Raw genomic sequence first — 13055 nt, forward strand, 5'->3', positions numbered from 1 at the left:
CTAAAGAAGGCAATTGAATTAAGGTAGTTGATTTTCTCTAAGGAATCCTTTGTTCTCAACCAGCTTTAAAGAATTCTCATTTATATTAATATCATTTATATTAATGATAATTTCAAATCTACTTGAAGGATGGCTTAGGAATGTAACTTCTAAGTGGACTTAAATGAGGTGCAGTTTATCTTTGTGTCGTATTTTACGGTCATCAGAGTTTAAGCTAATAATTTATTTCATAGGAGATTTGGTTCTTAAGTTATTAACTTTTTTTTGCAACAGTCTTTTCCCCTCATCACAACCTAACCCAAAAGTCCAGTATTTATATAATCAGTCGATGGAGCTTTTCAAGCTATACTTCTGCACTCTGCTTGCTTGAACTCCCTACTCTTCTGTTTATGGTCCAAGGTACCTCCTGTGAAATTTGGGTTCCAAGGCGCTAGGGTTGAGAACCATCAACATAACATGCAAAGATATATTATGGTTTATGGTTCATGTTTTTGCATATTTCACGTGATCTTGGCTGTAAGAAACTTTGTTAGCTTATGAAGCAGTTGACATATTTGAGATTTTTTTTACTTGTCTATTGTATATAATATTTTTATTTCTAAGGGTACATGTCTTAGCTAAGTTTTCTATTATATTATTACTTAGATTGGATCGATGCTCTTCCATTGATGATTCAGATGACGCATCACAGGACTTTGGTCCACAAACATTCCAGCTATTATCTGCTGTGAAAATCTTAGGAGAAAAGTTTGGAATTGGGCTTCCGATTTTATTTCTTCAAGGATCTGTAAGTATATCTGTGAGTCACCTTCATAGTTCTTGTACTCCTATTACTCTTTTCTTCAGAAGTTTGTTGAATTAGGATTGCAGCTTTGACTTTAGATGAGGTATTGGAAAGTCAGAGAGCCATATTAAGTTCCAATTAAGCACTGCATTCATTACTTTTGACAAAACCTGAGTGTTACCACATATACTGCTGTTTTCATATTTCAAATTGATGTTCAGCTCTGCACCTCATTCTAGTATTAGCTTATTACGTTATAGTTGGATGAATCCCTAAACTAGTCTTTCTTAGGAAAATCAAGAAAGATGCTTTCACTGCATCAGGAGACAGGTAGAACAAAATTGTCTCTCTTCGTGTCCTGGAAAGTAGTAAATTCTTTGAGCAAAACTTTAATTTCAGTGAATATTTGTAAGTTCAATAACTGTTGTCAGTAGTTTTTCTTTACTTCTTTTCTGTTTCTCATCACAGGTATTTAAAATTCCAAGTTTTGTTTTGTTTCTGGCTTTACCATTGAATAAATAGCATTAGTCAATTCAGCTGCTTTTAGTGCTAACATTTGCAAGTACAATATGAGTAAGTCATGACCCTTACAGTCTGTAGTCCTTTTGTCCATATGATTTTATTTCTCATTTAGAAGTCTGTAAAGAAAAGCTAAGAATTATGTATTGCTAGTGGTTGAATAAACCAAAGTGGGAGATAGAATCTTTTGCAAATATGTATATTTATTAAAAAGATACTTAAAAGTAGAGATTAATATTCTTACTTTGTATGTTGAATTTAAAAATAATTTAGGTAAGCATTTATTTGATAAATACTTGAATGCTTCCTGTAAATATTTATTTTCTGAATTTTTATCTTGTTTAAAAAGGGACATGTTAAGTTAGTTGTGAAATACTGTTTTTTAAAGATTTTATTTATTTATTCATGAGAGACATGCAGAGATAGGCAGAGACATAGGCTTCCTATAGGGAACCTGATGCAGGACTCAACCCAGGACCTCAGGATCATGACCTGAGCCAAAGGCAGATGCTCAACTACCGAGCCACCCAGGCGTCCCAGTTGTGAAGTATCTTTAATGAGATATTGAAAACATGTTAACTTTTCAGGTAGTGATGTTTTCAGATCCTGAATGGAGTTTAAAATTTTGTGTTTTTGTTTTTTGTTTTTTCCCTCCTCAGGCCCACTATAATTTTGTTTTTAAATCACCAGTTTGATTAGAAATTTAATAATGTTGTCACTATTAATTAATTAATTAGTTTTCCAAGTTAAGGAACTTGCTTTTAGGTGGTATGAGAACTACTATCTTTTTTTTTTCTAGTATCTTTTTTTTTTTAAGAATTTAAGTTGCAAAGGATAGATTGTTTAATTGAGGTCTATGAAAGTTTCTTCTGTCTCTGTCATCTTCAAAACCTGTGCATTCCAGTTGAAGATGTTAATTTATAAAAAAAAAATTTTAATTTTTGTTTAAATTCAATTAATTAACATATAATGTATTATTGATTTCAGCATAGAGGTCAGTGATTCATCTGACTTATATAGCACCCAGTGCTCATTACATCATGTGTCCTCCTTAATGTCTGTCACCCAGTGACCCCATCCTCCCCACCCCTGCCCCTCCAGCGACCTTCAGTTTGTTTCCTATGATAAAGAGTCTCTTATGGTTTGTCTCCTTGTTTTAATTTGGTATAAGCCAGCAGTATCCAGTATCAACAAATAAGTGTAAGTGGGCTCCTACACAAACTTGAACTGGCCACAAGAGGGATCAGATTTCACCTATTATTTGGAAACCAAGTCAGACCATTTATACTGACAGTCTCTTCTGGGAGTCTTCAAATTAAGAAGTTTATTCTTTGTGAAATTTTATACTACCCTTGCTAGATAAAGATGTAAAACTTTTCAAAAAGTACCACATAACAAAAATTTGTAGACATTAACTACAAGGAAAATAAGGTAATTTTTTTCCCTTCCATTTCAGTGATTTTGGTATCTATTGGGATATTGTCTTAAAAATTATAATTGTGATTCCTTTAGGAATTTAGTAAATTGTCCACCTTAACTAATTTAGGGAAAATTGATATCTTTGTAGATAATTTTGATCTGTAAGATGATAAATATATTAAACTGAAAACTCTTAGAGTTTTAAAGGGATAATATTTGTACATATATATAACGAATACAATTTAATCAACATGTGATTCTCCTTTCTTACACTATATTTTTCTAAATATTATAAACAGTTATACAGCCCATCCAAGTATTTGTGGATGGAGTTAAAAATTTTGTTTTTAAATAGCACAGGTTTGGTTAGGAATTAAATATTAGAAATGTAAGAAACTGTTTTAGCCATCTAAATAGCTCACGACATAAATATTTTTAAATGTATGAATAAGTGATAAAATATGCAAGGATTATCATAATTTTATAGATCAGAAAACAGAAGCATAACACTTAATTTATATAACCAAGACATTAAGTGAAACCTCATTCCTGATCATATTATCAAAGTGCTAAACCTTGCCATGGCTCCAGAGTTAGGTAGTACTTTTGATAAAAGATGCTTTTTGACTATAAGCAGCCACTAGAAAACAATTGCTAGTTTTAATCACCCTTTATAATTTTTGAAGTATTGAACAGGAGAGGGGTATCTGTTTAAATTTTTGGATAAGCTATTTTATGTGATTGAAATCTATTCCTAAAGATAATTTTTTTTTTCTATTTTGATTTTATTTTGCACTTAGCATATAAGACCTGGGGTGGCAGCTCTGAGCTTTTTTGCCTTGTAGGAATTGGGAAAGAGGCAAAAGAAAAGTTAAAATGTAAACAGAAACTGTAGGCTTGTTTTACACTTTAATAACATAGAGATTTAAGACTTGAGAGTTTAAGCTTATACCTATTTTTTCCCATTAGTTATTAAACATCATTTTGTGTGTGTGTAAGGCACTATGTTTTGTGGAGAACTCAAAGCCTGAATTAGATGAAACACATCATCTAACATGCGAGGTGTTACTTGGGAAGAAATAAGTATAGTGTAGCACTGAAAGAGATGATAAAGGACATATGAATAGATATAAGTTCTGGAGAGAGTACTTGCTAATACCTGGAAATTAGAGAAGTCTTTGTGATTCTATCAGTATCATTAGAGCTTTCTTTTTCATAGGAGATGTAGTAGATTTGGACATTCAGAGATGGAATAAGAGAAGAAAGGTAGAGGGAAGTGTGGCATTCCTAAGCAGAAAGAATTACCACAGAAAACAATTGTGATTTTTAAAGAAGTTACTTCGGACAATTGGCAGGTTCTTTGTTTTCTTTATCAGATAGACATTCAAAGATTTTGCTTTTAATAGAAAGTGATACTTTGGTTTGGGTTCTAGCCTCCCAGCTCTATCTATCTATCTATCTATCTATCTATCTATCTATCTATCTATCTATCTATCTATTTATCTATGATAGTCACACACACAGAGAGAGAGAGAGAGAGGCAGAGACATAGGCAGAGGGAGAAGCAGGCTCCATGCACCGGGAGCCCGACGTGGGACTCGATCCCGGGTCTCCAGGATCGCGCCCTGGGCCAAAGGCAGGTGCTAAACCGCTGCGCCACCCCGGGATCCCTCTCCCAGCTCTCTTTATTCTAATATTTATCCATCAATTAGTAGTTTCCATATTCCTCGATAGCCAGTTTGCTGTTCCTTATTTTCCCAACGTGATTTTTAAAAGAAAAATGTGAGATAATTTCCCTTTTTGAGTGTGTCTTCTAGATCAAAAAGACTATCCCTATGCCTTATTTTACAGTGGTTGATACTGAATCTCTGAAAGTTAGAGGACCTGTCCTGGGTCATATTACTGTGTGCCAGAGTCAGGGTGAGCAAGCAGCTTTCCTGATTATTGTTTTAGTGCCTTTTCTATTTATTATGCTGTTCACATGCAGTTTTACATTTTTATTTTTAGATCGAATGATCTGGAGATACTAGAATGGATGTGATTGGTAAGGGATGTATCTGTAGAATGTGCCTTCCTTAAAATCAATGCCCAAATCCCTGTAGTCTCTATAGCAGCTTTCTGGGCACGGTGATTTCCATGGAAACAAGACAGTGTAAATTTATTCATACAGTAACAATATTTACAGTTATCCTGAGGGGAAGAACAATTACTCTGCTGATTAGAAAAAAAATCTCATTGCTCCATACTAGTAAATGTGTTCGTTCACTTAAGGTTTTGTAGGATTTTCTTTTTTTTTTTTCCTTAGGAAGAGTAGAAGAATAATTCTAGTGTTGAGATTGCTAATAAGTACTATTAGGCAATTTAATACCTTTGGTGTTATTAGTTTGCAAGCAGTAGAATCTTCTACTGCAAGTATAAGCCCCTAGCAGATGTAGAGTACTATTACAAGTGTTATAGGGAAAACTGACTAGATACTAAGTAGTGGTTTTCTTTTTTTTTTTTTTTTAAAGATTTATTTATCTATGTTAGAGTGTGTGCACGCATACACATGCTTGTGCAGGAGAGAGGGGCAGAGAAGAGGGGAAGAGAGAGAATCTTAAGCAGGCTCCACACCCAGTACCAAGGCTCAATCTCATGACCTTGAGGTCATGACCTGAGCTGAAATCAAGAGTCAGACACTTAACCGACTGAGCCACCCAGGTGCCCCCATAATGGTTTTTCTTTTAGATTAGGGAATTCAGGTTGTGTTAAAGGACCAACTGTTAACTAATAAAAAGAAAGTTAATGTTACTGAGTCAGGCTTGCTTATTCAATTTTTACAATATCCCCAAGAGATAGAAGCTATTGTTAATACTTGTATAGCAGCTGAGGAAATAGAAGCCCAGGTAAGTTAAGTAACTTGTCCAAAGTCAAAAAGGTAGTAAGTACCAGAGCTGTGACTTGAATCCTGGTGATCTTGCTGTACTGACTACAAACAATGTATATATGTGTGTATGTGTATATGTTTATGTGGGATATTTATTTGTAGTATATATGTTGCATATGTATATTTGTGTGTACACGTGATAGAGTAATAAAAGATTAGAACTAGTACTCAGGAGGCCTGTGTTCTACTTGTAGTTCTAGGAACTTAGGCTACCAATGAACATCTTTGAGCTTCTGATTTTTTGTTAGTAATATGAGTAAAAAATAACCATGTAGATCAGAGAGATCCAATGTTCCTCCTAGCTCTGAAATTCTCTAATGTTTGATTTTAAGCGTTCTTTTCAAGTCAACCCAAAGTTATTTGGCTTAGGTAGGGACTGTTAACAGGGAAAAAGATACCATGTTGTACCTGGGTGTTTCTATTTCTCTAAATCTTGTTCTAATAAAATTTTGGTAAATATAATCACCATGATACTAAAGCTCATTACTTAGCTATCTTAATAAAAATAATTCTATTTTTATTTTTAAGATAAATAGAATACACTTAGAGACTGTTAACTAACCTATCAGACACCTTTGTGGTAAGCTCAGTTTCTAGGCATTGAAGTGTTTCTGATGGGATTTTGTTCCACTTTAATCTCATGGCTGCCTAGGTTTCCTTTGTGTGAGGGATCAGCTTTATTTAGGCTCTTTCACTTTAATTCACATGTTTAACATTCCAAAATGACAAACTGGTAGGCATAACATTCTCATCAATTGCATAAAACTAATACATTCATAATAGAGAACCTTCTGATTTTTGAGTTAGGTCCACTGGAACTCATCCTATGAATTGTTTTGATTTTGATCCTGAATTTTTTTAGATATTGATTGCTAAACCTTCATGGAATATAGGTGAAATGTAAAAATGTTAAATGACGGACTTTGCCTATTTCTAAAATTGTAGATTGCATTTTATATTGAAATTTTTAGAGTACAGTAACTTCTTGACATATTCAAGCGATGTTTTTGATATACAAATATAACCTAAAATATAGAATTTATATTCGCTCATAATCACTCTAAGTAATTTAAACAAAAAAGTATTTATTACTGGGCATTCAACCACTTCTATTGTTGATAAGATTATACTGTAAAATAGTCATGAGCGCTGCTACCTCGTCTGTGACAAGAAGCAATCTGTCAGTTTGGGAAGCTGCCACTATAGCACCAGACACCAAAGTGCACTGCATAGGGAGCTATAAGCAGGGATGTTCCACTTCTGCTTGCTCTAGTAACCACCCTGCACTTGCTCATAAAAAGCAGTCAGCTCCATAATCATGCTCCAAGACTAGTACCTCCAAGACTAGCTAGAGTAGTCTTACTTCATTTCCTACTTGTAGATGTCATTTAAATGCCTTTGCCTAGTAGAACTTAAATCATACCCAGAACTCTAGCTAAAAGATTTTGAGAAATAGTATTTGTAACTTCCCGGCTTCTGCAGTAAGAGTGGGTGAAGGTTAGAATGACCCTTGAATGACCATCTCCCGTATTCACTACGAAGGCATTAGACAGGAGCAACTTTCCATAAAGCTTTATGTTCATATGATACTATAGATATTTAACGGTAGTACTTAAATGTGTAGGGTAAGTGAAGGAGATAGTAAGAGGGCACAGTGAATGGAAAATACAGAGAGTGAAGGTGGGGAGAGTCCTCTCTATCAGAGGACAAGAGAATTGCATGAGGCAGAGTAGCTTCCCCAGCATTGCCAGAATGTGATGGCTTGTAAAGAGTCTCCCACTGGAATTGTCTCTTCACTTAAGAAAAAAACCCCTCAAAAACAGCAACTCTGTAGCATGTACTTGCTTTTCCCCGGGTATCTCAGTATAGCAGCTAAATCAGAAAAGATTAAGTAAACTTGGCAGTACCTCAAGAACAAAAGCACAGTGCATACAGCCATGCAGTGGGGACCGAATTTTTGCAGTGTATTCCTTGATTATTAGCTGTTGGGTCACACTGCTTCTAGACTTGAGCTGCAGCTTATAATTACTATTTTCAGACAATAAAATATATTAATAAAAGGTCTAAATAGCCTAGGTTAAATATCCAAAACATATCCAAACCTATGCATTGGAAAATGCATGTGAATTATATGTGAAATTGCCTGCCATTACTTCATATAGTAAAGGAACACTATTTTGATTATATATTTATGTATAAATTAAGTATTCAGAACAAGCAGGATAGGCATAAATTTTGTAGGTTTTTAAAGCTGAAATCCAAAAAAAATGAAGACAGTCTGTTTTACTTACCTGTTTAATTAAAAAAGCATTTTTAGCTACAGATTTCATTCCTGATTTCAGAATTCCCAGCGTCTTGAAGATAAGTATCGCAGACACAGTTTATTTGGCACTGGCAAGGATCAAAAAGAGAGTTGGTGGAAGGCTTTGTCCCGTCAGCTCATGGCTGAAGGATTCTTGGTAGAAGTTCCTGGGAGACAAAAATTTATAAGGATTTGCACTCTTACAGAAAAGGTAAACAATGTAGAAATATACCTGTTTGATTAATTTTTCTCACTATGTATTAAAAGATTCTTTTTGTGTTCAATAGGGCAGATGTTGGCTTCATGAAGCCAATAGAGAATTTCCTAAGAAACTTAAACTTGAAGCTAATGAAGAATTGTGTCCGAGGGTGTTTCCTCTACCAAGGTTCATTTTTCATTTTTTTTAACTTCTGTGTTTTTTATTGTTAAAATGTCAAATTATACCAATTCATAGGCACCACAAAGATAATATGAGTAAAGATTGCTTTGCATATCTTTTAGCTAGCTTTGCATACCTCTTTTAGCTAGTTTGAGGATGAGAGCCAGTGGGTAAAAGATAAATAAATCATAGAACATTTTCTTGATTGATAGGAAGTAGTTGAGTATAGTATTTAGAAAGTTACTTTCCCATTGATTAAAGAAGCAGCACGGAGATCAATATTGAAGAATCCACATATCATATTTCCTTCTTATGTTTAGAAGACGGTAGCAAAGGAATACATTTGATGCCTTCTTTTTTGTTTCCTTACATGTTATCATTTATGGATTTTTCCCCCCTTTTAAAAAAATTGAGGTGTAATTGACATATAACATTGTGTAAGTTTGAAGTATACAAGCGTGTTGGTTTGATAGATGTATATATTGCAATATGATAACTACAGTGACTTAGCTAACACCTCTATCATGTCACATAATTATAATTTCTGTGTTGAGAACAACCTAGTCTCTTCGTAACTTTGAAGTTTATAAGACTGTATTATTGACTGTAATCCCTATATTGCGTATTACATAAGCAACTTTTCTTTTAAACTTAAAAAACTAAAGAGCTTTAAACTTTAAAGAGCTTAAAAAGCACTTTCCAGAGCTTGTTAAAAAAAAAAAAACAAATTTAAAAAAATTTCAGCTCTAAAAAAGTAATGCAATCTTATCTGCCTTTCTGGGAGTGGAGGCATGATGATATTAAATAATTAGATAATTACATTTTAAAGTTTGAGATACTTTAATTTTATTATATTTCAGTTCTAAAACTGTACCACCTGGCGCTGAACAACATTCCTCTAATCGAGTACCAATTGATTTAACTGGAGAGAAGAAGGTTGGTTTGTTAAAGAGGTGGTTCTTATTGACTTCCTTCTTTATTGAATGAAATGCCATATGTAACAAAACATAAACTTTGGAAAGAGTAGTGCTATTAACAGGATAAAATATGCAGTATGTGATTTCTGGGGCTAATAAGTTAAAAATATTTGAGAAAGTAACTTACTTTAATTTTTTTTAAAGCCTATTTATTCAAGCCATTTGGCCTGGAGTTTTTTTTTTTTTTTTTTTTCCACATTATGATACTTATAATTGATAGAAAAAATAAGCATGAGTCTTAAATACTTGTTCTCAATGAAAGCTATACACATACACATATGTGCACACATACTTTCTTGCTTTGGTTTTTGATCTTAGATAACAATTAAAGATTAAATACTCACAGGCAGACTTCAGCTAACTGGAACACTGGAGCAATAGGAAAATGTGCTGAATTAAATTTTTTGTAAAGTTTTTCTGTTTTATTGAAGTATGCAGAATTTAACTGAATCATTTTATAACTTTGGCTTCTGCTGTGTCTCAAATAATTATTTCAATCATATGTTCTCTATAGATTTGGGAGGAATAGGACATTACATTTCTAACTGCCTTATAATCTGAGAGCTATTTTCAGGTGATGATTTTTATTTGGTAATTAGAGGAGGAACTGTCATCATGAGATTTTGTATCTTATTTTTTCTGTATTTGAAAGGTTTTGAAACTTCTAATTTTTTTGTAATGGACCTTTATATGTTTTAAAACAGTCTAACTTGGAGAAGATGTATTCTTACAAAGCATCTGATAAAATTTCTTCTGGGAGTAACATTCCTGAAAAAAGGTACAGAGTTCAAAATGTTTATTTTCTGTGCTTACTGTATCGGCACCTTTTTTTTCTTTCATAAACAGAAAGGTCTATCAGATGTTGGGATTTGTCATTGGCAGAAGGAAGTTAGAGTTAAAACATAACTCTCCAGTCTTATAATTACTAAAAAAGACCTATAAAATGATAGTATTAACATTAATTTAATAGCTAATTCTTCCTGGGTATTATTTTTTGTCAAGCTGTGTGCTAAATGCTAAATATTTTATTTGTAATATCCCATTTAATTCTTACAACAATCTATGAGTTAGCTACTATTATTTATACCCATTTCAAAGTTGAAGATACAAAGGTTAAGAAGTTAACTAACTTGGTCAGTTACAGAGAGCTAATGGGAGAGCTGACTTGCAAATCTTTGTCAGTCTCTAGTATCTAAACACTCATATATATATATATTCCCCGGCCTTTTAAAATATATTTTATAGGGCAACCCAGGTGGCTTAGCGGTTTAGCGCTGCCTTTAGCCCAGGGTGTGGTCCTGGAGACCCAGGATTGAATCCCACATCAGGCTCCCTGCATGGAATGGAGCCTGCTTCTCCCTCTGCCTGTGTCTGTGCCCCTCTCTCTCTCTCTGTCTCTCTCATGAAAAAATAAATCTTTATTTTTATTTTTTAAATTTTTTTAATAAAATCTTTAAAAAAATAAAATATTTTATGGCAACATGAAATAGAGTTGGTAGAAATAACAAATGTGCCTATTGTACTTTGGAGCTTCATATTTGACTTGCTGATGTAATGAAATTGTGGAGAATGTACAGAATTACAGAAAGTCTGAAGGTGGAAAATTTGAAAAACTTGTCAGGACCTATACACAGACTATTGAATAGAATATGTTTGCATACATATCAGGTGTTCTCTGATCCTGTTATACTCTACTGGACTACTCACTTAGATAATACTACTTTCGATCTGACAGAAACATTTACCATAATACCAGTCTCTCACTGAAAATAATTCCTTTTTGTTTATTTATGGAGTAATTAATTACAATGTTTTATGTAAACAAAAGGATTTGGGAGTATGCTTCAGTGTGCTGAAGCATTTCTTCATTTAAACATTTATTGTGGGACGCCTGGGTGGCTCAGTGGTTGAGTGTCTGCCTTTGGCTCAGGGTATGATCCCGGGGTCCTGGGATTGAGTCCCACATCGGGATCCCCTCTCTGTTTCTCCCTCTACCTATGTCTCTGCCTCTCTCTCTCTCTGTGTCTTTCATGAAAAAAATAAATAAAATCTTTAAAAATAAATAAATCAACATTTATTGCATTTTTGCTAACCATCTTTGTGCCAGGTATTACTCTAGGCATTGGGATTCGGTGGGGAAAATAGAGACCTAGTCACTGGCCCTCCCAGAGCTTATATTCTAGTGGGATAAACGGGTCAGGGAACATAAAATTACAATCCAGGGTTGTAGCACTTTGGAAACACACTTCGGAAGTGACCCTTGAGGCTTAAATAGAAATGAAGTGACAAGGAAGGGAAGTTTTCTGACCAGAGGAATAGCCCACATATTAAAACCTGAAAGCAAGAGAAGGTGTGGTATGATTGAGGAACTCAATGGTATGCTAGCAGTTACCTGGTAGAGGGAAGCAAGGAAGTAGTGAAAATTTAAGACTGGAGAATTAAATAGGGTCCAGAATATCCAGTTCCTGTCCAGCACTCAGCTTGATCATAAAAGCAGTTAAGTGGAGGAGCTAAGGAAGGATTTTCAGTAGGACAGTGTCATTAAACTTATGATTGAGAACAGAGGTTGACATTTCTATAAATGATCAGATGGTAAATAATTTAGACTTTGAGGGCTATGTGGTCGCTAACTACTCAACTTTGCTCTTGTAACCCTAAAGCAGCTATCGTTGATAGGTGAAAAAATGAATGTGGCTGTGTTCCAATAATACTTTATTTATGGACACTGAAATTTGAATTTCATGTAATTTTCACATGTCACAAAATGTTCTTTTAATTTTTTTAGAACTGTTTAAAAGTGTAAGAAACCATCTTTAACTTAGAAGCCTTACCAGAACAGAAGGATTTGTCCCATGCAGTGTGCTGACCCTTGATGGATGACTGGCTTGGAGGGAATGGGAGGCCGGAGGATCAGAGTGCAGAGACACAAATAAAGAGGCCTATTGCAGTAGCATTTGCAAGAGAAGATGGGAACTTAGATGAAGGTAGTGGCAGTGGACATGGACAGAAACAGAACTGTAAGATTTTTAGGAGGTAGAATTGTTAGGACTCAGTGATTAAAAAGATAGGCGGACTAAGGAAAGTGGGGAACTTGAACATGACACTTAGGTTCCTGTCTGATTGCAGGTTAGAGTGTTGCCATTCCCTTCACTGGCAAATAAGAGGAACACAAATTTGAAAGGTTGGATATTTAGGGGATGAGAAGTTGAATGATAGACATACTGGGTTCATACCTGTGGTGTGGCCCAGAAATTATTTTTAAGATGTGGGCTTAGTGTATAGAAGGGAGAAAGATGCTTACACGTCAATAACTATTATTTTAAAAGTTCATTTGAATTTTTATTAAAATAGTTCATGTATTGGTTTTATTTATTTATTTTTTTTATAAAGAGACTTTTTTTTTTTTTTTTTTTTTTTTTATGATAGTCATACAGAGAGAGAGAGAGAGAGGCAGAGACATAGGCAGAGGGAGAAGCAGGCTCCATGCACCGGGAACCTGACGTGGGATTCGATCCCAGGTCTCCAGGATCGTGCCCTGGGCCAAAGGCAGGCGCCAAACCGCTGTGCCACCCAGGGATCCCTCATGTATTGGTTTTAAAAGTCAGTTGGTACTTAATGGCATATAACAAAGCATGTGAGTTCATACCTTCCCAAACGTTGCTCTGTTCTGTAGAAGCAGTCATCCTTAAATCTTGCAGCTGGGCTCTCTGATATTTGCCTCTGTTTTTTTTTGTTTTGTTTTGTTTTTT

At 34.5% G+C, this 13055-nt stretch overlaps 1 protein-coding gene across 5 annotated transcripts in view; it reads left to right on the top strand.

Moving 5' to 3' along the window:
• WRN (WRN RecQ like helicase) overlaps nt 1–13055 on the top strand; it is a 144923-nt gene that overhangs the window by 97559 nt on the left and 34309 nt on the right. For all 5 annotated transcript variants that reach the window (XM_041752866.1, XM_041752865.1, XM_041752867.1 and 2 more), the window contains 5 exons: nt 646–787; nt 7991–8161; nt 8238–8335; nt 9190–9265; nt 10011–10084. In XM_041752866.1, the coding sequence (XP_041608800.1) occupies nt 646–787; nt 7991–8161; nt 8238–8335; nt 9190–9265; nt 10011–10084 (561 nt within the window). The remainder of the gene's footprint in view (nt 1–645; nt 788–7990; nt 8162–8237; nt 8336–9189; nt 9266–10010; nt 10085–13055) is intronic.

This window comes from Vulpes lagopus, chromosome 4 (genome assembly GCF_018345385.1).
Source record: "Vulpes lagopus strain Blue_001 chromosome 4, ASM1834538v1, whole genome shotgun sequence".
Classification (NCBI taxonomy): Eukaryota; Metazoa; Chordata; class Mammalia; order Carnivora; family Canidae; genus Vulpes; species Vulpes lagopus.